Source organism: Podarcis gaigeae (genome assembly GCF_964106915.1).
Source record: "Podarcis gaigeae genome assembly, chromosome: 7".
Taxonomy (NCBI): Eukaryota; Metazoa; Chordata; class Lepidosauria; order Squamata; family Lacertidae; genus Podarcis; species Podarcis gaigeae.
In genome coordinates, this window is record NC_139683.1 from 47,122,675 (window position 1) to 47,148,066 (window position 25,392).

Below are 25,392 nucleotides of genomic sequence, written 5' to 3' on the forward strand. Positions count from 1 at the left end.
TGCAAGTACAGATGTGTTTTGTTGAACTTTCCCAAATCGAACCTGAAGAAGCAATGGAAGTTCCACAGCTCCAAGGTGCATATGCAGACTAAATTTGTTAAAATGTTGGTTCCTATTAGAAGGCAAACTTTATCTCCTATTTTGAATAGTAGGTGTATGTTTTCATTTTCAGGTTTTTGTATTCATGAGGTGTTCTGAGCATTATATACCTTTTAAAGAAGACCCCCCCATGCTGTTAATGCTTTAACCATCTAGTGACACACTCACTGTCTCTCTTTTTAAGAAGAGTTGTGCAAATATATTCTTATTAGACTTTCCAAGTAATTCAAATACCTCAGGCTATCTGTGTGCCAAATTCTACATTTTCAGGTTGTCTGGAAATACCTTACCAATCTGGGGGTGCATTTTTAGCCTCCAGTTTTCAAAGAGAGGTGTACAAGTGTTCTCTTTTCAGATATTTCTAGTAATCAGGATGTCTTACTTCTACATATATATCAATTTTGGGGGCTTTAGCTCATTAGAAAGGATCCTAAATGTCAACCCCCCCATGAATAAGTAATGCACTAACCCAAATCTGCAATCCACTACAGGGGGATGAAAGCCCAGACTAGACCAGCTCCATCAGGCTCTGCCCAAGAAGTGACACTAGCTTTACTCAGCTGGTACAGATATCCCTGTTCCACCTGTTGAAAAGCTTTCTACCAATGGTAGTCTGCAGAATGTTCCAAAACAGGGTGCCCCAGAGAAAGGGCTCAGCCAGCCTGGGAGCCACTGAATCCCAAGCCAGCTCCACTACTATCACTTGATGGCACCGGGTCCAATTCAGGCCAGATTGCTACATCAAGTCCAGATTGGCGTGCCCTGGAGCAGTTTGTGACTCCCCCTCCACATTCTGCATAGGCCAACTTGAATAATGGGGCTCTGGATGTGGCGGTAGCTACACTGCTCCATTGCTACCTGCCATGTGTTTGGATTGCTCTGGCAATCAGGCAGAGACCCAAGAGTACCTTCATATAGATATGTGGCTGTACCTCCTATTATCAGAAGTAAAAGTAAAAGTAAAACATGACCTAACACTGTGCGTAAACATATCAGACAGTTTTCTTTAACATACGCCATTGCTAAAGAAAGACATAAAATATGTCAATATTTATGACATCTCAGACTAAAACACATGGTTCTACTTTTTTATTTTAAAAAAATGCTGTTTTAGACTTAACAGCATAAGATTTTAGAAGATTTGCTAGGCATTTGGTATAGTATGATTAAGTCGTAGCACATGATAGTGGTTGCAAATTCATAAATAATGTGCCAGGCTTTCATGGTAATCTCAACCAAGACTTCAGCATGATTCCAACATTATGTATTCATTCAGTCATTCATTCATTCATTCAAGTAGCAGTTCAACAAGAGTCCCAGCTCACAACATACATTAACGGTCACAGAAGCATTAACAACCCACTGAGCTACATGCATCACAGGCACTACAACCATAGGTTTGAATCAGAGAGCAGACAGCTACATCCAGAACCCAAGCAACCAAAGTACACGAATTCAAGAAAACCAAAAGCCAGATATACTCAGTTTTACTTTACATCCCATCAATGGGCAGCAAACCCTATGTAAAGGATTGCAATCTGGGGCCGCTAAAAACCTGCATGCTTGCTTTCAGTGGCTGCTCTTGAGTAAACACTGCCCTGATGACAATAAAAACCCCGTACAATGCATGCAGTTATGCTACAAACAGTGGAAGATTACACCCCCACCCCTCCCTCTCTGCTGGAAGGCACCACAGCCGGCATTGATCGTGGGTCACCTCCTACCACCAGCTTCCTTTTCCCCGATGCACTGGCAAGCAAGCAAGCAAGCAAGCAAGCAGGGCTCGCGAGGCCAAGGGAAACGGGCTTCTCCCTCACCATCTATCTGGAAGCAGGGGGAGGGGGGTGGGGACCAGAAAGAGAGGAGAGGCGCGCGGCTGCGCCCTGTGACCTCGGTGGGACTCCCTCCTCCTCCTCCTCCGTGCGCAGCTGTGGAGGCAGCCGCGAGTCCTGAGCTCCTCCGGCGTCTGGTTGGGGTGAGGGACCCAGGCGCGAAGGCGACGCTGGGAAGGGGCGCGTGGTGCGCGCGGGCAAGGAGGGAAGGAAGGATGCAGAAGCAGCAGCAGCAGAGCCTCCTCAGGACCAGACTCGGAGCTGGAGAGGAAGTGGCGGGGCGGGGGGGGGGGGAGACGGGGACGTGGTGGCCCCTCGAAGCCGCCCGGTTCCCCGAGGCTGCCTTGGCGAGGAGGTCAGGGGGACTCCCCCTCCTTGCCTACCTTGACTGTCCGCCCTCCGTGGGATGGAGGCAGGAGAGCGAGAGAAGCTTTGGCGAGGGCGAGGACCAGCCACCGGGCGCTCGAGGCGGCGGTTGAATGAACTGAATGGGCTGGAAACGCAGCCAGCGCGCGGCGCCGGAGGAGGAGGAGGAGGCGGGGGGGGGTGACGCACGCGAGCGAGCGCGCGCGCCCGGCGGAAATTCCCGCTCTCGCGCCCCCTCGCTCTCTTGCGCGACGAAGCCACCAACTAGCAGGGGGAGGCGGGGGGGGGAGAGGTGAGGCGCACGTGACGAGGAGTGGGGGTGGGGGCGGGAGGCCACGGTATTCTCTCTCTCTCGAGCGCGCGCCCAGCATTCCACCCTGCTGCAATGTAAAACGACCCGGGCTAATTAGTGGCAGTGGCGGCGTCGGCAGGAACAGGGAGGAGCTTTCTTCTTCTTTTCCTCCTCAAGTGGATCGTGTGATCTGTTGCTTGCAGACTCTTGCAAGCGCGGCGGGTGCATCTCCCTTCCAGAGTGCATATACAGTAGCCAGCGCCAGCGTGTGCATTGTGCTTCGGGCGTGCAGAAGCCCTATATACAGTTGCATATTATAAGCTACACATTAACATTCCTGTTACATGTTATGCTTCGAGCCTGGAAGGATAAACACCCACCGCCCTCCACGCAGTGAAGACTTCACCTAAAAAAAAAAAAAAAAAAAAAAAAAAAAGCCAATCTAGCATGGAGCTGAACATTTGGAGGGCTTCTATCGACTCTCATGTCTGATTTCAGATGAAAGTACTGATAGGTATTGTATTCTCAATGTGAGCTGCCAGTGTGGGTCCCCGTTTTTTAATATCTTGCTTTTGTTTTTCTTTGTCAATTTAAAACACTTAATAAAATACAAAGCATTCTTGTTAAATGAGAACATGCTTGTGAGTAATTCATCAAATGCATCTCTGTTGCACATGTGTATGTTCCTCCAGGGTATTCCTTTTGCATCACCTGCTCCTGCTATCATGCATTCTCTGTATATTTTCTGCATTTGGCATACAAACACAACAATATGCTCCATTTTATTAATGTTGCATGACTGGCCCACCAGTGAAGCAAGGTGAGGCAACTGCCTCAGGCAACAAGATCCACAGGGGCAGCAGATCCTAATGTAGATCTTTCTTCCTCACCTTGTTGCTCAAGTAGATCTTCATTCACACCTTCTTCCCTGGCAGTGAGGGAAGCAGACTATAACAAAGCAATATAAGTGATGATTCATTTCAGTTAAAAACTCTTCATAATTGACAGGATAATTTATACACCCGTTGCTATGCATACAGTATATAGCAGGCACTGATCAGGAGCAAGCAGAAACATATTTAGGATTATCTGGCCTTTCGCCTTCCTTTTTTTTGCTATCAGGATACATCTTTTCTGTGGTGGGTTCATCTGAGATCCCTAGAAGTTATTTGATGAAAATACTACTACAATGTAAGTGCAGGTAGATGCTGTAAAACTCCTCCAAATGGCAGAGGCAAAATGTTTAAACTTTGCAAAGAGGTTTTGGCATGTTTCCTGTTGTGCAGGAGACACTCGTAATAATCCACTGTATAGTTTACTTACAGTACTGTGGTATACATCTCTACTCAGCAGTATGTCTTTTTGTCTTTAAGGGGGCTTACTGGCAAATAAGTGGGTTCTAGATAGCAGGCCAGACTTTGATTTAGGGTTGACACTGGGGAAAACAGGGTTCTTATGCCATTGATAGTTGTATCTCCACAATCAAAACCAGGTTTTGGGAGGTGTGTGCATGGGAGCAGCAATGACAGTACTCTCTCTAATTTTGTGTTATGTCATGCCCTCGTAGCAGCCATTTTGTAATGAACCCGTATAACTTTCTCAAAATTTGAAATGTATCCACTGGTCCAGAAAGGTGGTTGACCCCTGTACTGCAGCATCACTTGTGGTGATCCATTGTGGTGAGGTTCTCCTCACAAGCCACTTACTTGGTAAGGCTGCTTCCAAATTTAATAGTGCCTCCATCTCCTACACAGCCATATATGTGTCAAATACTACTGTGTGGTGCTCTGTTCTCCCTCCTCGTTTTCTCTTCTCCTTTTCCTCTGGCTAATATAGATTGCAACTTTAAGGCTTCTGGGAAGACATTCTATCCCTTTTCCACTTCAGTTTCCACCATGAGAAGACTGCCTATAACCATCTTGTACTGGGAAACACCAGCATGAATAAGTCAATAATTATTTTAAAATGTCAATAAGTGGAATGATTAAGCTACTAAGTGGGCTGCATTTGACTTTGTTAGTAACCATGTTATAGTCCACAGCAGAAGGCCTGAGGCAAGTGCACACAGACCTGGTACACAAGCTAAAGCTTGGGTGTATAGGTTTTTTATGACTATTTATTTATTTAGCAGTGTGTGGAGGTTTGCATTAAAAAATAAAGCTACAGAGTGGTTTGGTACTGCCTTGTTGCTTTATATAGTGATTTAATATCAGTGTGTAATTGCTTGTGACAATTTGTGGGGTGGTATCACAGAAACAAGTGCTGAAATAACTGGGAAATACTCTCTATCTATCTTAAGTAAAGGCACATTAGGTACCTGGAAAGCAAAAAACAATATGTTCAGCCTTTGTGCTTTATCTTATCAGCATTTCTGTATCAGTACTTCTGTATGCAAAGTCTATATTATGCTGTATATGAAAACCCATCCTTCCCCTGCACCAGTTCTTGCAATGGTTAGCCACAATATATATAAATCCAGTTGATGCATACACTCTTCTCTCTCTCTCTCTCTCTCTCTCTCTCTCTCACACACACACACACACACACACACACACACGGCTCATAGTACAGGTAGAGCACAACAGGTGTTGTAATTCCTGCTAGTAATGTTTACCCAGCCTAACCCATTGGCTGCCCAATCCTGTAACAACAATACTCTAATTACTGTGCAGAGGTTAGTGTTCCCTGTGTCCACTGAACTCAGTTCATCCTTGGTTTTGTTTACACGTTCAGGGTGTGACTCATAGACTGAAGTGAGTCAAAAGAGGGTCAACAATCCCTACAAGAGTAAAAGCCCTTATCCTGGGATAAGGGATCGTGTAAGCAGTAGGAGGACTATAATTTCTGATGAGGGGGGGTTCAGAAGTCCACAGGGAAACACAGGGACAAGTGAAAACTTTAGATAGCAATGGAAATTTTTGTTGAAATGGGCCAAGATTTTATATCCAAATGCCAGATCTTGTATCTTAATAATTTAAGCAGTCTCATAGAAAGGCAGGGACAATACATTTGTCAACTGCCCATCTGATGTTCAGGAGATATGAGTATATTGAGCTGATGGTCAACTAAGTGCAGTGTAGTATTATTACAGACAGATCAGCTGTTTTTACATGTAGTCTGGAAAGCAAATATATATTGTACACCATTGTATATGGGAACATGATTCTAGATTGGGAAGGTGCAAAGTTATATTGTATACAACCAGCTGTGCAATATGGGCCCCTAGGGTCTGTTCATCACTTGTTAAATGAAATCTATTGGAACAAAATGGTTGGTTATCTTTCATATATTGTTTCTATTGTGCAAAATACTTTACTGTACAAAGTATTTTAAAATCACAGCTTAACTCCTGCTCACAAGGATATTCCTTTTTAATGATTATAGATATACATATACATACGCACATCCACACACATGAAGGCTGAAAGAAAACAACCTGCATAAGGCTAAATACTTTGGTTTCTAAAATCCCAAGTCCCAATACAATGTCCACTTGCACTACTAGTTTCTAAGGTTGGGAACCTCTATTTTCATTGGATGTTTGTGTCTATACGGTCACAAAAATAATAATGTGATACTATAATAGTAGAGAATATGGACGTCATCTTGTATCTATTGTTTAACTTAGTCTCAGAACATAAAAAGAGCCCGCTATGATAGGCCAATCCAGTCCAGCATCCTATTCTCACAGTGGCCAACCAGATGTCTACAAGAAGCCCACAAGTAGGACTTGAGTGCAACACTATTCTCTTCTCCTGTGGCAGCTCTGTCCCAAGACATTTAGCACCTGAGGCGAACCACAAAATGGCATCCCTCACCAGAGAAAAGGGGGTGAGTGAAGTTTTACATCGGGAACAATGTGGGGAATGAAGATCTACATTGGGAACAAAAGAAGGAATCGAATCAACTTTACCCAGTGGTTGAAGTGGGAATCAAAGGCCGTTGCAGGATGCAGGAGTGGCCTGCTCTGAATCATGCTGGGCAAGTGCTAAGTCCAGGAGACCCCAGAAGGCAGCTTTTCTCACCATTTCCTCCCTCAGGGTGGGAGGAGACCAGCAGTGACTCCTGTTCACTGAGAGGCATGGAGATGAGCTGGTGAGGAGGTGGCAGATACAGTGTGCCGCAGCCATTGCTGCCACTGTGGTAGTGGTGGTGGAGACAGCATGCGATGCATTCCTTGGATGCTGGACCTGCTTCTCCTGTGGATCCTGGCGTCTGAGGCAGTCATCTCACCTTGCCTCATGGGTGAGCTGGTCCTATCCTGCAGTTCCCAGCAACTTGTATTCAGAGGCACACTGCCTTATCCATGAATTTATCTAATCCTCATTTAAAGCCATCCAGGTCAGTGGCCATCACTGCCTCTTGTGGGATCAAATTCTATAGTTTAACTATGCTGTGCAAAGAAGCACCTTTTTAAGCCAGTTTGCAAATAATACAGCACACATAGGTATACAGAATGAATAAATCATTTATCCGGCTTGATGCTGACATCATGCTGTTGAAGTACTACAAATGCATAAGAATTTCAGCTTTTATTTATTGGAAAACAGCCAGTCTGACTCTCTCCTAGTGCTGCAGTGTTGCCTGCCTTTTCTATTTCTCTGGGACTTGTGCCAAAGGAGCACTTTAAGTATTACAGTGTAAATGTGTAGCTCTCATAAATTTATAGATATCTTTTAAAAGTGTCACTTTTCAATGACTGTGTACCAAATGCTGATTTAAAAACAAAAATGCTCGATATTTTAAAAGTTATGATTTTAACCCAGTCTCTAGCTGCTAGAAGTTAGAACTGACTCACTGATTTTTTAGTACTTGAACTTGACAATCACATTACAGTTCGGTTTTATGAGATTACAGAAGAGTGGGTATTCAATCTGGTCTTTATTTTAAAACATGTTAATCCATATGGCATGCATGCTCTGCAAATTTATTTTTATTACATCTCAGGTTCTCAATATTCCATGAAGCAGAACAGCCATAATGATGGATATGAAATCCTTGTTAGCATTCAAATATACTAAATTATATTTATTACACATCTATCCACATCTTTTTTGCTGTTCGTTGAATTACATATAATAACTTATTTATATTTATAAGAATACCATTAGAGCATAGGAAGAACCTTGGAAGCTGTCTTATAAGTGCACCACATACACACCTTACATTTCCCCCAAAGCATACTGGGAACTGTAGTTTACCCCTCACAGAACTACAGTCCCCAGCTCCCTTACAGTTCCCAAGATTATTTAGTGAAGGGAATTGTGCTTTAAACGTGCAGTATGTATACAGCCTATGTCAGACCAACGTTCCCTTTAGCTCTGCGTTCTCAACACTACCATGGAAGGGTGAATCTAATAGTTACAGTACAGCAGGACAATCAAGTTTGAGTTTATGACAAAATGCTGTGTTCAGTGAAGCCATTCTCATTTCACCACAGACATAGTACTCGGCATGAAATGCTATCTAATATCAACACTATACGTTTCATAATAAGAGTAATATAACAACAATGATCCTATGTTTTAACTCAGTCTTTTCTCCATGAATCTCAAGAATTTGTCTGCTATGCCATTCTGTCTTACTACCCAGAACATTTTGTGATCCCTTTAGTTTGACCAGCTGTCTTTAGGGTCATCTCCATCTTCTACAATTGGATTTTCATTTGGATCAGACATCTCTTCTGAAGCAATAATCTATCTTACTTATGGCTTAATGAAATCTGATTCAAGGAAAATAACACATGGTTCATGTTGGGGGGGGTGCCCTCACACACTTTCTCTTTAAAGGGACATGTGGGGTTTATTTGTCTCTTCCCATAGTGCTAAGTATTGTGTTTACCTGAGATAGCACATGATCAGAAGAGTTATGAAAGTCCTTGTCACTAAATTATGATGGGCTCTTCTTGGCAAGATTGCTGACTTCACTATGGAGCAACTAAGAAGGATCACAAACATGGCCTTCCCTTGTTATGAAACACCTGCTGTGTTAAAGGAAACTGATATTTATTTGTGCACACCAACCATTTCGATTCATCTTCCTGAAGTGCTTTAATTTGAGCAAATAAAAATGAAGCAATTTCTGAAACAGTACAAACTGCTAGGATCTATTTCACACACATTTACTTACTTTCTTTACTTAATACAATTTCAGTTATGATTACACTGCAATTTAAGTCCATACAGAAGGTTCTCTTGGCCAATTTAGTATAAAATAAAAAAGACTTGCCAGCTGCTGCTTAAAATAATCAAATTTAACTAGCTGATTTTCCAAACTTGGAGAATCAGGAGCTGTTGTTTAGTCACAAACCACATTTATAATGTAGCAAATAAGGGAACACTCTGACCCAGCTAAGCATCTTAAATTATTAATTTCAATGGGAAAATGAAACGTGTCTAATACTCTGTGACTGGAAGCAAAGGGACTTTGAAGGTGCTTACTCTCCCCGTGTCTCTGCTTAAAAACATTTCAAAAGGCTGAAGAAAAAAACAAACCAAAAAGGCAAAGTACCTTCAGGTTACTTTGGGAAGAAATAAAGAGTTTTTCTTCTTGGAACTAGATCTAAGCAGCTAAATATTTTTACCTTCTTTCTTCCCTGAGGCTGGTTTCTTTTTACCTATGGCTACTGTATCTAGGCAAATTCCATGCATCTCAGCAACGAGTGTAGCCAAGCCAGTTTGTTCATCTCTATGAGATACAGTCAGCTACAGGAAAGCAAGAAGAACGCACAAACAAGGAAGTCCTGTTAAAAATAGCAACCGTATAATTTGCAAGTTGTGATTAAAGATTCAAAGAGCTGCATTCAGTGAGCGGTAGACTATTTTTCTCTCAGTTTCCAATGCCGTAACAAACTATGGCTAACATGAACCAGGAAATTGAGGAAGGAATCAGGTACACAAGCACATGTTGACAGTCAAAGCCATGTCTGAAGTAAGCCTAGGCCTGGAGGAAATATAAAGGTCATTTATCCCTGGAGACTAGAATTCAATAAAACAAACCCAAAGAGAAACAAGTCTTAGCAATTTACTTGAGTTCACCTTATCCAAAATTCTGTCTCCAGTGTTACCCAAAAGTTTAAAACTGTTCATAGGCTATCCCCCATATTGTTGCTATGGACCATACATTTAATCTTATACCACTATAAGAGTTGCAATTCCCAGCAGCCTTAATAAACTACAGTCAGACTGAATCAGGCAGAAGTTAGTGTAGAATAAATAAAATTGCCAGCACCTCCTTTCTCTGTGCTGCATTGAAGACCTAAGTGAAGATGTTAGGCGTGGGGTGATGTTAAACTAAAAGGGATGGTAAACAGCCATCAGAGTAGTGAGCAAGTAAACAAGTCACACGCACACAAAACAAGGCGAAAGAAAAGTGTTTTATTTCTTTTTGAATACTGAGGAGGGTTCAGTTTTTTTTCACTGACGTTAGTTTGTATTAATATCATGTCAACACAAAACATTTGTTTGCTTTAATATCTGTTTTCTAGAGTCCTATCCTACACTACATTCAGTTTATACTAGATTACCAGCAGGCTCAAATCTAGATTCCTGGTGAGAAAATCTTCTCCAATAAACGATTGTAATTTTTTCCATCCTTTCACTCACATCACTGATTAAATGACTTGCTTAAATATTATGCTTCTGCGTTAAGAGCATTATCCTATTATGCTTCTGAGTTAAGTTCATGTGACAGAAAGCCAGGCTGGGAGTGGGAGCATTCCCCATTTTTGCCTGATCACAACATCTAAAATGAAGTGAGTGGAAGGGTTCAGATCTACTTCATACTCACAGGCAAAACCATTTACACACACATATTATTAAACCAGATAGAACTCTACCTCTCTGCAACACTTGTCCATCTTAGCTTTAGCTTCATGCCTTCTTTTTCTTATCTCCTTTGCTATGATCTGGAAGGGGGACATGGGTCATCCCTTCCTCGGGTATGAACACACTTATAGTTAAATCACTTGTCTCTGTGCCATACTGGTTTTTCACTATAAGGCTGTATCTCCCTGAGTCAGCTGTACTGACAGCCGTGATGGTGAAGCTTGCTTGTTTTCCTGATTCAAATTTCAGGATGATGTGATCATCTCCTGCCAGAAGCTTTTCATTCTTCATCCATGAAACCTCTGGAACAGGGTTTCCCCAGACACTGCAAGTAAGATTAAGCGCCTGCAGGGAACACACAAAAGTTTTTGTAAACAGTTGCTATAAATAAGCATCCTGAATATGCTCTGTTTTCACATTACTTTCATAATAAAACAGACAGAAATATCTTTCTATGTTACAAAAATCTGGTTCTGTTCTTAGGGAAGTGAATGAAGTCAACTAGTTTTGAATTATTACTGTGGCCCTTCAATATTTTACGGACTCTCCCCAATAGTTACTACCAACTACAACACATTTATTTTAAGTCAAAATTAAATGTTGCCATCACTTGAAATATTGGGTTCTTTATTAAGCAACAGTTCTCTTAGTTTTAAAAAGGTTGCTTTTATAGGAAAGGCCACAAAACTGATTGCAAATCAGACTTCTAAATCTAAAGAACAGCTAAGCACGTAATTAAGCTGCAATTAAAGTACATTCAAGCAGTTTTATTTGAATGGCTGAGCAGTTTTATTACTAATATAATATAATAATATCTGTACATCTGATTGCCTCGCTTTCAACCTGAAATCAATACCCCTTGACGTTTCTCCTGCCGTCATGTGCCAGATTGGTGTTTCTATTCTAGTTAATTCAAACCACAGTTTCCTGTGCCATCCAAATTGATTAGATCCGTGTTCATTGACCTGGTTAGTACACTGCCATTAAACTATTGCAGTTTCCCAGTGCAGCTGTAATATGAAATGAGTTTAAACTAACTAGGATAGAAGAGCCAAAACTTGAAGATCAAAGTCCCATGACTCCCCTTTCTCTGAAATTAATGCACCCAAGTTAAGTGTGCTTGTTTAAAACACATCACTCAAAGTTTGTCCCTGAGACTCTGAAATATAGAGGGCTAGGAAAGGCCCCAGCTGAGTTAAAGGTATTGCCTGATTAGTAATTGGACCATGAACACTGTTTAGTGGTATACCATTTGACGCTCCCTCATATAAGGAGAAATAAGAACAAAGGTTCATAAGTGGAGTCAACAGTTGGCAAGGCATCAACCCAGCATGATTAATCCTTTCCAAATTATAGGAATAAAGTGATGCTAAATTAACTGAAGCTTTATTTGTCATATTTACAGCACAGCTTGTTTTAATCTAAGTCACATTGTGTGTTCAATGGGGCCTAATTCCATGAAAGTGCGTATAGGAATTGAAGTCTATCTTACAGGAATATGGGTTTGGGTGGTTTTTTTTTTGTATTTTCCTTCAATTTATTATTAATCAGACTGATCACTTCTAAGGGTCCTTAAACCAGGGATCAATAAGATAGATTGGCTGGCATATAAAGGTTTGCTTACATGTATGGCATGCATTTAAAGTCTGGGATAAATCATTCCACTAAATACTAATAATACAGGCTATATATTTTTGAATGCCTATATCAGTGCTTACATTATATAATGATGATGTATACAGAGCATTTAGGGGGAAATTATTTTGGCCAAGGGAAAAAAAATCTGAAGTATAGCTGAAATTCGGAAAAGGCAGCATCTCAACCTGAGTTTTTCACAGGACAGGAAAAAATGTGTTTCCAATTTTCTTGCTGCATAAAAGCTCCCTGTCTGTAGTCTTGAATGCCAAATGTCAGGCTGAAGTGAATTTTTATTACCCACTTACACAGCACTGAGAACACTGTTTCATTATGTAAGTGCTAGCATAACCAGAGCACAGCTAGCAAAGTAATGCACCTATATAAAACTATATAGTGTCAGCTATGAGATACACGTCAGACAAGATGAGATGATAGCATTTTTCCATTGTACTGCTGCACAGCCTGAAAAATTCTCCATGAACTGATGAAGGCTAAGCTAGATGTGATTCAGGAGACCAGTGACCAGAACGTCTGATATGTATTTTCATATTAAAAACATAAGAAGGAGAGAAGGTGGAAACTGGATCAGACCTATAGAGCCCAGGGAGATGATCTAATTTTTCCTTCACTTATATTACCCCATGAATGGCTATTAGCCATGGTAGGATAAATATGTAGGTACCCATAAAATAAAGCAGAGGAAAAACATTTTATTTTCTACTTGTTTTTACTTTTAAAGTTTCATTAATATAATCTGTTCACTTGTTTTCCATTGATTTTAGTGGAACATCCAGCCATTCTTCTTCTGCCTGTAACTATGGTGTTTGGTTCATTCAAATTGCATGACATTCCATACCCCACTTATCTAGGCATTAGACCTGTCAAATTTCAGATATACAGGATAGAGGGTCCTCGTTCTATTCACAATTTTAAAAGGTGCATAGACACAGCCACCCTAAATATCACCCTGTTTATATCCAAACTAAACAGAGCCTCCCAGTCTGTCAATTTCACTGATTTCCCCCTTTCTGTAGACTCCATCAATGCTAATCAATGCTCCCAAAGCAGTGAAAAGCAAATGTATGAATAAATGAACCAATTTTCAATTTTTATACTTTCAAGTTCTTATTTGAATAAAAACAAATGTACAAATATGGGAGAGGGGCTCACTCATTGCACTTTAATAATGAATGGGTATCTGTAAAAGTTAGGGCTGTCACATGTCCGGAATTTCCAGACACAGCTGGGATTTGTCCGCCAAAATTTTTTTTAAATGTCTGGGGAAAACCCGGGCGTATGGCAGCCCTTATCAGAAGTGTTGTTGTTTTTGCTGATTTTCCTAAGAAAATAGCTAAAACATAGCTCAACAACTTCAGCAACCATAGTATAAGTTAACACAGGGAGCAAAATAACAAGCTCTAAAATGTGCTTCTAACTGGGCATAATTTTTCTGCTGCTCATATAGGCCAGGAAATCACACTGGAAGCTCTCTTAGTGCTATGCATTTCCTTGGTTTCTGATGCAGTCTATATCTGAAAGGAAAAACCTAGTCTAGACACATATTCCATCATGTACTTATTTTGACACGTTCCAATCAACGGAAAAATACTTATGTTGCAAGAGGAATTTATAATTATACACTCAGCAGTTTTTCTTCTGCTTTTCTCACCCTCCGCCTGGCTTCAACCTCATTTCCCACAGATCAGCATCACTGGGCAAAGACTGGTGACAGGAAGCTAGTGTTGGTATATCTCATGAAAGGACTGAGGATGCAATGTGGAGGACAAAGCAGTTCATGTTACACTATTCCTTGCAGGGCAATTGAAGGGTAAATCCACTACTGGAGTCACTGAGCCAAATATATGCTATACTCCTGTGAGGAGCCTTTTTATTACAGGTTAAATAGCATACAAGTTGTGCTTTGCCTTTTCACATGTGTTCAGAATTGTTTATGGATTATAACTGGTATAATTTTGAATCAGGTGGCCAGAAGCAGTCATTTGTAGATGACTGTTGGAAGCAAACCCTAGTTTATTGATATGATATTGTTGTCCAGAATCTTAAAAATGTAATGCTTACATATGACCATCTAAGTATTATTATTTTTTTGAGAACAGATGAAATGAAACAAGATCACCAGGATATCTATTCTATCCCTTATTATAAAATTCTACATAAAGCAGTTTATAGTTAACACCATTTGGACCAAAGCCTAATGTTAATAATTCTGGCATATTTAATTAAATGATAATGAGAAAGCATTTCTCTTAAATTATTTTAACTCCATCACAGAGAGAAACCATCCTCCCACCCTTATTGATTTTGCCACAGAATGAAAATCTTGGACTTGATTTTCAGTGGCAGAGATCCAAATCCCAGTTACACTAGGATACAAAGATTTATGTTAATTTAGGCCACAGTTTAAGTAGGGATTAATGTATAATTATATTTCTGGTCCATATACATTTTGCTTGAGTTCGTTCATAACTCTGTTCAGCTCCGTTACTGCATTTATCTGCTTTTAAAAAATCTATATAAAAATTGTGCTTAAATTATTATTTTATCACAATATTTAAATATATTACATATTTAAATAGATAATTTATCTCATTGTATGCCATTTGCAAATATATTTTTATCCTAAAATACACATTTTAAGTATATTTTGGTGTGTTTTTTAAGCCAAGTGCTGTATTACAAAATTTGAAGATACACAAAATCCTTATGGTACTTACATTCCAATCCAAATCTTAGTCTGGAAAGCTGATTAGGTCAGTTTGCATAGAAATTTACTGAAATCAATAAACTGTTAGGGAGATATCCAACTAAACAGTTCTGCTAAGTCCAAGCACTTTTGGCTGCACAATGGAGCTTCTCCTCCCTTTTCTTCCTCTGCACACCCTAGCAGAACTATCCATAGTCTTAAGCATACTTCTTTGTAAGTACATTCCACTGAAATATGTGAAACATATTTCCAAGCAAATGTCTTTAGGGCTAAGGTCCTAATGTTAGAATTGATATTGGCCACAAGCAGGCTTATCCAATGACTTTGAACTACTTTCCAGACTGTCTTTATGTCTCTTTTTAAAAACATCTGAAGATCTGTGTCATCACGCAGGAAGATTGCGCATGATTAGAAGAAGAGAGTTTGAACTACTGCAGTGGTGGATCTTGTGCATAAAGTATGAATTTCTAAAGAGTCAGTTCTTCATAAGTCATCCATTGAGTTGATTCATGCACCTTGAGCCCTACTACAAACATAAGCACACTGAAAGCCACTGGAATCAATGGGGTTAAGTAATCTTAAATCTATGTTAGATTGTGGCCTGAACCTTGGCTGGCACCCTCTTCAGTCTTCCATATGATGCTTAACAAATGAGTGCTCCCTAAATACATAAAGGTAGTCTGGCTACCATGGTGAAATTATGCACTGAGAGGATGAATGAAGAGTGCTGTCTCTTGATTAAAAGAAGCAAAGCTTGAGTATTCTTACGCTCTCTCTTCTTTCAGAAGAAGAAAGTTACAGAACTGTCTCTTCAGAAGTTTCAATTAATTTACTGTACCTTGCCTTCCTGGATGGTGACAACGTCGGGCAGCCCTCCAAGCACCCGGGCACGATCTGAAAATACATTAGCACATTTTTCTTTGTTGTCTGCAAAACAATCTCTGCCCTAGATTTCAATTCCCCTCTAGTGCCTTTCTTTTATCTCATACTTCTACAAGCTGCCGGTGATGAATGCAAACTGAGAAAGATATTTGGTATTTCCAGCTCGCTTTGCTCAAAGTGAAAGCAATGTGAAATTTACTTGGGATGTTGCATGGTTAATATTTGACTGCCAAGCCCTGGCTCCATTAATGAAAGATGGACAGGTAGATCTTACAATGCCACAAGCTGAACAAGGATGGTTTTCATCTGATGTGCCTAAATTTAAAAGCCAGTAATAGTGCAAGTAAAGGCTCAACAGGGATGCGGGTGGCGCTGTGGTCTAAACCACAGAGCCTAGGGCTTGCCGATCAGAAGGTTGGTGGTTTGAATCCCCGCGACAGGGTGAGCTCCCGTTGTTCGGTCCCAGCTCCTGCCAACCTAGCAGTTCGAAAGCACGTCAAAGTGCAACTAGGTAAATAGGTAAGGTAAATGGTGTTTCCGTGCGCTGCTCTGGTTCACCAGAAGCGGCTTAGTCATGCTGGCCACATGACCCAGAAGCTGTCTGCGGACAAACGCCAGCTCCCTCGGCCTATAGAGCAAGATGAGCGTGCAACCCCAGAGTCGTTTGCGACTGGACCTAACGGTCAGGGGGTACCTTTACCTTTAAAGGCTCAACACATCACAGTTCTTGAAGTGCAAGCTGTTATGGTCATTCACCACTGCTGGATTTCTTCACTTTTTGATAAAATGGAGCTTCCATCAGAAGCAGCAGGACCAAGTCCAGTTCTCAAGCTTTTCTTATTGGTCTTATAATAAATCTTAGCCTGTGCTCTCTTGTCCTGATGTTATGCATTTTCCAAGCCCCGCTTACCATCAAAGGTAGCTGTCTTATCCTGAGGCAGGCCATTAGTCTATCTATTCCAGTAATTTTCTACACTGGCAGTAGTTCTCCAGGGTTTCAGACAGGAATCTTTTCCCAGACCTACCTAAAGATGCCAAGGGTTGAACCTGGAACCCTTTTATGGAAACCATGTGCAACAGCCTCCTCTGGTAGCTGCTACTGTCAAGGGTGGGGAAGTGTATAATGCTGCAACATCATGGCCATATTTAAGTTTTATTATGCATTATGACCGAGAGAGAAATTGACACGTGTCTGCCACTTTGTGGCTGACATGTGACAACTTAGTGTGAAGCATACAGTAGTTATATCTTTTATTACACAGACGGTGACCATTTTGTGCGCATCCAACTGATGTGTCTGCCAATGTGCGGGTCCTTTCAGACCTGGAGGGGGCAGAACGGAGGCAGAATGGGGAGAGAAACAGGGGTGAAATGGGATATAACAGGGGCTTATGTGTGCTCCGCCAACATGCACGGGGGGCAGGTATGAAACCCCCCCACAAAATCGTCACCACCTATAATTTTGCTGTAAGCTGTGCTGGGAACCCACTAAAGGGCAAAATATAAATACCATAAATATATAAATGGCATCAAAGTAGAATTGCATTCAAAGGCATACACATAACAATACTGCTAGAAAAGTACAGTTGTGGGTGACAAACTGTTCCATTTTGTGGCTTGGCTACTTACAATGAAGGTTGATTGATGGGCAATCAAGGCCAGCAAGGAATAAAAAGCACTCCCATGTGCTACGGTGCAGGCTAAGGGAAGCAGTTCTGCCCTTCTTGCACATGGTAGGCAAGAAGCAGTCTCTATAGGGATGCTAAAGTGGGGCAGTGAGTGTGAGGGGAACACAGATAACGGCTTCATGACTAGTTCAGCCTGTCTGAAAGCCTGCTAGTGATCAACCTGTAGATTTCTAAACAGAAATACTCTTTTCAAAAGGAAGCTACATTGAAATTTCCTACTGGCAGTACAGCATCCTATTGATAGTCAAGGCAGACACCAACTGACAATCCACTTACTTTTCTCTGCAATCGCCAATGCTCTGAAATTGAAAAAGACAAAAAAAGCATCCTCAGTTTCATTTGATGTTAAAAGTATGGAGACGGAAAGCAGTTACTCTTTATATATTTCACATTACACACCCCCACACTTCCACACCGTTGACCTAAATCTGTCTGCAAACGATTCAATGTGATGACACAATTTCTCATAACATATCAGCATAGTTTTAATCATGTTTTTATACATATCATGTAAACACTCATAACAACACAGGACATAGATTTCTCTGTCTTCTAATGCTGAAACTAGTCTTGACCAATGGAAAAATCACTGATTTTTTTTTAATGCTAATAAAAGCTGAGCAATGGAATAACTTTCTGTCAAAAATCTGAGGGGGGGGCAATTAAAGTTCCCCAGAATGCCATGCCACCTTCTTCTTTGGAGAAGCCTTAGCTCCCAAGCTGGAGGCCAGGTCCTCAGCTCAACCCAGGACATTTCCACAGCAACATTTGTCAGCCACCTACCCCCCCCCCCCTTATATCCCCCTGTACTTCTCTCCACCAGAACCTGACTTGCGAGTGGGTATCCAGGCTGCTTCCTCCTCTCCTTCCACAGTGGGAAATCCTCTCAAACATCTGGGCTGCTGATGCTCTCCCCCCCCCATTGCTCTCTAAGTGGTCATGATGAGTGAGAGTGTGCAACTGTCACTTCTGGTCAAGCTTACTTCTAGCAATGTTGTGGGTGCCATCAGTGGCCATCTCTGAGCCCCACACTTTCTAAAACAGAACCCCCATTATCCTATTTAGATTGTATCTTCCATGAATTATACTTACTTTAACCTCTGGAATTCAGCAAAGGCTTCATCAAAGGCTTAAAAAAAGAGAACAGGATTAAGTTAATAGTTTTTATAAATATAATTTGTGTGGTTATTTCTTTATTGAGTTTTCTTTGGATTTGGTGGTTTGCTGACAGAAAACGAACCATGGTTAGCCTTCTGGAATGGCTATGGATGTGACAAAAAAAGAAAAACCATGGTGGAGCAGTATGTGGAAATTGGGACATTCTTGTGTCCTGCCTTTTATTATTTTAACGATGCAAATTATTGTTCCTTGGATTCCTTGGATTTCTCCTGCTGTTTTAAGTACCTCTGTAAGGAGGGGGAAATATTTAAAATGAAATATTAACAAACAAAAACTTATCAGCCATAAACTCCACTGCCTAGTATGCTCTTGAAGCTCAAGTTGTGAGGAGCCCAGCAGGCCTACAAGCTCTAACTCAGCCTATTGGGAGTTACATTGAGAATCATATAACCAGAAGAGTAAGAGCCATTGTCATTTGGACTCAGAATAATTTTTCTCAGTTTCTGCATTAAAAAATAGAAGGTATGATAAAGAAAAAGGAATCTATCTACCTTGCCCAGAAAGATCCACTGTCTTTGTGTGTCCAGTTTTGCCATCAAAGAGCTCCAATATATATCTTCCCTTGTCGCTGGGTGTTGGCTCATTAATTTGCAACCAGATTTGCTCCCCAGTAACACCAGTCTTAACTCTTTCTGTATACTTCATTTTAACATCACTGGGAAAAGAAGAACAAGGAAACCAAGTTGAGACACAAGTTTTAGATAAATTCTATTAAAGATAATGGCCTGTCAAAGTAACATTTCTGTGCTAGCTCTATTTTCTTTCAGTAAGAGACAATGCCATATGCTTCAAAGGAGTTTTTCCCAATATGACTTCAAAGGATTGTCTTCAGTCTACAGCTGCTGTGCCTGTCAAACTTGAACCTCAGCACATATTCCCTTGCAGGAATATCAACACTAAAGCAGGAGTTATGATTAAAGGTTAGCATTTAAACTATCACAGTGGTATTGACTGTGTGCACTTAAAACTAACTGTGGGGTGCTAAAAGCTGCTCTGCCTAACACAGGCTCTCTCCAAGGCTCTCCTGCTTCATGCACCTTCTGGGTACTTTCGAGCCATTCAGAAAGGATCCACTGCTCATGATGTCAGCAATCTCCCTATAAAAGGAAAGCACACACCAAGTGTAGGGAACTGTTTTCAGCTGATGGGCCAGACACCCCAAACCCTCAATACCTGCTGATCATAAATTTTCAAGTTATCAGGTGATGTTTGCAGTTATTACATAATATGTAACTGGTAAGAGCATTGTGTCCTTACTTTTCCAAACCAAGAACACAGAAAAATTAGAAGAAGCAACCATTTGCATACCTCTCTAAACAAGAACGGTGGTGCAGTTGAAGAAGACTAGCACTAGTATTGCCCCCAAAATTTATTCTGTTGTTGATTTTATATCTTTAATAATGTGCTTTATTCTTGTGGGAATGTGTTTTGTTTGTGTGAGGCTTTGCAAATCGTTTTTATATATATATATAAGGGGTTGTAGAAGTCAATTAAATAAAATAAACAAATACATAAACGAGGTGTGACACTTTCTGAGGTAGCAGTCCTAAGAATGCTTACTTGACTGCAAGTCCTATTGAGTTCAGAGGGAGGTATTTTGCTGCATAAACGTGTATTGGGACATGCTGTGTCTGATCTCACCGAGGATCACTTGCTTGGCCTTTGGATCCCTGGAGTTGTCTGAGGTTGATCACATATCATCTGCATATCTGAGCCACAGGCACAGCACAGCATGTATACAAAAAATTGGTTGCATTAAGCTGATTCAAAGCCAACATGGAGTTATGCAGCACTCTGGATGTGCCCTAAATTTAAATGTGTATAGAATGTTCCTGTTGAATGAGATCTTAATTACTGTACTGGCAAGAGCTCACCCACTTACTTGTGTGACCAGCTCACTCTCAGATCTTCCAAGTAGTAGCTAACAAATGAATATAATCTGATGCCTTCTTCTGTGCTCTGGATTTTCAGTTCTGTTGCAGATAAAGCTGAAAATATAACACATATTTTTGTAGTCTTACAGTCTTTCATGGAGTAATACAAATGAGTCATTCATCAGGAGAAGGGGGGAATTAAATACTCACCAATCACTTTGCATACTTCCGTCATCAAATCTGCAAAAGCTGTGGAAACAAATCCAGAGACTGAGACTAAGTGTTCCCAGATCAGACGTGCCTGGTTGTAGCTGAATGCTGCCCTGAAGTTCCCCGGCTAATCTGGAGCATTCCTGCAAGTAGATTCCTGCAGGAAATCTGAGTTGCCTTTTAAAATGTGTTGCAAAGATTCTTAAGGAGTTTGCATGTTTCCTTCATAGTTTTAATGTCATGCTGAACCCCTTTGTTTCTGTTTGTTTCTATTTGGTTTTACTGTACTTCAAAAGAACAACCCTTTATAAAAGAGACAGGTTTTGAAACTTGTGCAGTTTATGCCTAACAAAGAAGTCTTCTTTAGGATTCACCTAACTACAAAGTAATCCAAGTGACTGCTTAGGGAAGCATCACTGGTGGATAGAGGAAGCAATATTTAAGCTGTGCCCCAACAGAGTATGGTGACATTGCCTCTTGTATCTTGCAATCCAAGATGTATATAGGAAGACAGGAAAGTGCCTTATACTAGGCGAGACCACGGATCCATCTAGCTTAGTATTGTTTATCTGGCAGAGAGTCTCTAGGGGTTCAGACAGAAGTCTTTTCCAGCCCCAAGGACACCAGGGAGACACCAGGGACACCAGGGAGACACCAGGGATCTTCTGTATGCAAAGGACCACAAAGCTAAGGTCCTCCTGGGCATCCTTATATAGTCCCTGAGGGTATCAAAACAGCTTAGGCTCCCCCTAGTTTCCTTCTAGTGACACAAATCACAATTGCAAAACAGAAGGGGTTCACTAACATGAAATGAATTTAGAAAAGGACTGGATAAAATAAACGATTAGTTTAAAAAACGGAATTCCTGGCTCCACAAACTGAACATTAAAGATCATCATCACCATCAGAGCTTTCTTTCAGCCTGGACTCATCAGAACTCAGTTCTGGCACCTCTCAGGTGGGCACCATTGCCATTATAAAAGAACAAGGGAAGTTTTCATGGTGAGTTCTGGCACATCTTTTTCTAGAAAACAGCACTGATGACCATACTCTGGTTTTATACCACCCTTCCTTTCATAGGAGCACAGTCCACCAAGGAACTACACTGAAATAATGGAGGACTGGGATGTACAATCAGAAAACTCTTCTGGAAATTTTTTTAAAACTGTTTTGCTGCTGATTCCTTGTGAAATTAAGGCCACAATCTTACACACAATTACTTGGAAATAAGTCAGATTGAATCCACAGGTGCTTATTTCCAAGTAAACAGAAACAGCACAATTTTACATGTTATTCTCACCTGTGTCCAGAAGCTTCAATATGCTCTTGTCCTTCCCTCTGTCATCCTTCAATATTACTTCATATATGCCAGCATCTTTCTTAGAAAACTGTGAACAAAATAAAATCAAGCAGTAGCAACACCTTTTCATCTCTGGAAGCACTGCCCATTTAGGAAATCTGCCACATCTGAAGTGGACGCATCAAGGGAGAAGGGGGGCCACTCACCTCTGTTATCAGCAGAGTACATACGCCATCCTTAAAGTCATGTTCTTCATCAACCATTATCTCTCTTTCATCTTTGTACCAAACAATGTGCGTTTCTTTCTTGATATTGGCTACCTAAAATGAAAGTATGCTAATGTACTTTCTTTTATATAGAAAACATGCATCAAACAGCCTGCTTTGGGTAGCAAAACATGAACAAACAATGCAGAAAGTAGATAAAGATTCTTCAAACCATTTGTTCACTCGGTTCTTGGTCTTGAGGCCAAAAACAAGCATCCTATATCTACTATCCACTATATATTTTGGAAAGTTGTTTGTTCAACTTTAAGACATCATAACCAAATTTGTAATGTGATTTCAAAGTACAGATCAATATTTGAGAAGGCAATTCCTTGGTTCTCAAACAGCTTAGTTGTCGAACAAATCAGCTCCCGAATGGCGCAAACCCGGAAGTAAGTGTTCCTGTTTGCAAACGTTTTTCGGAATCTGAATGTGCGACATGGCTTCCACTTAAGTGCAGGAAGCTCCTGCAGCCAATCGGAAGCCACACCTTGGTTTTTTAATGGATTAAATTCGGGAACCAAGGTACCACTGTACTGGATCTGTGATAGCGACCATTAGGTTTCTGATCAGTGTACAATCCTGGATTCTGTAAATGCACCCAAGAGGCAGCTGACCACTAACAGATCTTGTGTTTGCGACTTGTGCTTCTTCTATCACAAACTACCCAAACTGTAGCTGTTTCTTACCTTGCATTTCAGTAACACATTGCATTCAGGGGTAACTTCCCATCCCAGATACTCAACAAAATGTGGACCTGTTTGAAATGATATGCAAAATAAATCCACTCAGAAATTATGAAACAGACAGAATCAAATATTTTTTTCAAACTGCTCTCTATTTTTTATATTCTCTAGATTTGTTGTTGTTGCGCTGCAAGAGCTGAGCACAAACAGCCCCTCAAAATTCCTCCCCCAATTTGTGGAAAGATGAAGTGTGGGGACCATTATACAGAAGTTCTGCAGGAGGAGGATAAATTCTTGGGGGTGGGGCGCACAATTAACTGTGGCATTACAGTTAATACAGCTTCTTTCTCTTCCCCTAAGGATTTGTTGCTGCTGCCGCCACTGTAAGTGGCAGCTGTGCTGGCACTCTGGCCTCCCTTTTGTACCCTCCACAATAGGGATAGGAGGATCTGTCAATTTCATTTCTTTCAGTTTCACATTTTCCCAATCTTAAATTCTTCTTTTTTTCCATATTTCTGTAGCGAGTTGTTTTTCTTTAAATCCTTATGGGAATTCTTCAGTATTCTAGTGCAAATTTCTCCTAATAAATACATTTTTGTATGCAGTTTTGACTAGTATTTTGCATGTATTCTTCTAATATAATAGATTTGGGTATGTTATTTTCACTAATAAGTTCATTTTTATACACATTTCACCTTAATATATGCATTTTTGTAAAAAAAATTGGTTGGAGACTGCATCAGAATCTTCAGTGGGAATTGTCTCTTATTGTTTCAGAAACTGCAAATTTGAGAAATTCAGCTTTATCCTCCATCCCTACTTTATAGCTCCCTAGACATGGCAATGTAAAGGGTGAAAGCTGCTAGCAATAAATAAACAAATGGCGAAGCACATTCAGGGAAGATTATGCAAAGTGGTCTTCTTTTTGCTAAGGCAGGGGTGTGGAACTGCTTGACCAGTCTGGTCCCTCCTTCTCCCACACTCCTGTACGCCAACTTTGACAAACTGATGGAGCTGTCCACCTGCAAGCGCCTAACATCATTATGACATCAGGCGAGAACTTGAAAGGGGATTGCCGAACACCTTTGAAGGGCTGGCTGTCAGGGCCAATCAGCATTCAAAAGGGATGGCTCTCAGTACTGATCAGCTTATGAGCACTGAGACCAAACCCTCTTGAAGTCTGTTTGGCAAGTGGTTTGAATGCAAACCACCTGCAAACAGACTTCAAGGGGAATGTTCTCAGTCATTCAGAGGATGACTCTTGAAATCTAGTGGGTAAGAAAAAGAAAAATATAATAATTGCCTTTTTAAATGCCCTTTAAAAAATTTGCTCATTAAATTTTAGACATACAGAACTGAATTAAATCAGCTGAAATGTTTCAATAGTCTTCTTTTTGTATGATTTCTTACCTTGCTTCCTGAACCACTCTTGCCTCTGGAATTCTGCTTCTTTCTGTAGTTTCTGGAACACTAGACATTTTTAAATAAAGAGATTAAAATATAGCCATCTCTGAGAGACAGAAGATCTGCACACCTAAGCCGGCTGTGACGCACTTGCAGAATCATGAACTGGATGGGTGCAATTGATTTTTAATGGAATGTATATTCCAATATGGTGGAGCTAATTATGAGTAAATAACTTTTAAAAGCACGACTAGACCATAGAAGGGGATGGGAATGGGATGGTTTTGTTTCAAATTCAAAGGCTGTTTTTATGTCTGTTGAAAAAAGAAGTGGGCCAATCTTACGTCTATCTTAAAAAAGCAGGATGGCATTCCACATGATCCTGCCCCATTTTGAGCACTGACTGACCAGAATAGGATGAGAGTGATATGATATTGTAAAGTAGTTTTTAATTATTATTCACAACAAATGCTGAACTAATCTACTCACAATGTTATTATCACAGCTGACCTGCATAGTCCTCACCACTATTAAAATTCCATATGTGGTAAATAACTGAGCTACACAAATTCTTATAGGTTTTCACTTAAGCAAAACAACAACAACAACAATACCTAGCAATAACAATACTGGTTTGAGGTGAGAATCACAGAGAAAAGCATTGCATTGTAAGTTGCACACTACAGGTGCCAAGTACATGTTAAATAATGATAAGTATGAATTATTATCATTCATAGGGGATGCATTTTGTTTCTGTCAATCCCATTTTTAGTATAAACTCAAATAATTATTTGCAACAGTAAATATATACTTCATGAGGTCACTGACTGGTGATGACAGCATGCTTTGGAAACTCCCTTAAATTTCAACATAGTTTGCTGTATGCCTTCAACAGCTTCTGTTCAGAAAACAAACGTTTCACTAGAAGGGAGGAACTAGTTATGTATTTATTTGGATCCCAGCCTAGAACACTCTTTTCTTAAGGTTTTCTATGCAAAATTCTACTCCTGCAACACACGTTCCATATTATTCAGTTGGCAGCACTTCTGTAGTTTTATAATTTACTGTCTGAAACATAACACTTTCCACTGTACAATAAAAACATTAAATGAAATTTGCAAAAAG

The 25,392-nt window shown here is 40.5% G+C and overlaps 2 protein-coding genes across 3 annotated transcripts in view; both read right to left on the reverse strand.

Moving 5' to 3' along the window:
• LPIN2 (lipin 2) overlaps positions 1-2,559 on the reverse strand; it is a 35,884-nt gene extending 33,325 nt beyond the window's left edge. Inside the window, exon 1 of the mRNA XM_083748330.1 lies at positions 2,315-2,559. The gene's annotated coding sequence lies outside the window, so the exon portion shown is untranslated. The remainder of the gene's footprint in view (positions 1-2,314) is intronic.
• Positions 2,560-9,946: 7,387 nt separating this feature from the next.
• MYOM1 (myomesin 1) overlaps positions 9,947-25,392 on the reverse strand; it is a 68,236-nt gene continuing 52,790 nt past the window's right edge. For both annotated transcript variants that reach the window (XM_083748300.1, XM_083748299.1), the window contains 11 exons: positions 24,274-24,333; positions 22,867-22,934; positions 22,118-22,231; positions 21,912-21,999; positions 20,612-20,650; positions 20,410-20,515; positions 19,019-19,182; positions 18,441-18,477; positions 17,625-17,647; positions 15,617-15,672; positions 9,947-10,760 (listed from right to left, as the gene is read on the reverse strand). In XM_083748300.1, coding sequence (XP_083604426.1) covers positions 10,461-10,760; positions 15,617-15,672; positions 17,625-17,647; positions 18,441-18,477; positions 19,019-19,182; positions 20,410-20,515; positions 20,612-20,650; positions 21,912-21,999; positions 22,118-22,231; positions 22,867-22,934; positions 24,274-24,333 — 1,055 coding nt within the window. In that variant the 3' untranslated portion in view covers positions 9,947-10,460. The remainder of the gene's footprint in view (positions 10,761-15,616; positions 15,673-17,624; positions 17,648-18,440; positions 18,478-19,018; positions 19,183-20,409; positions 20,516-20,611; positions 20,651-21,911; positions 22,000-22,117; positions 22,232-22,866; positions 22,935-24,273; positions 24,334-25,392) is intronic.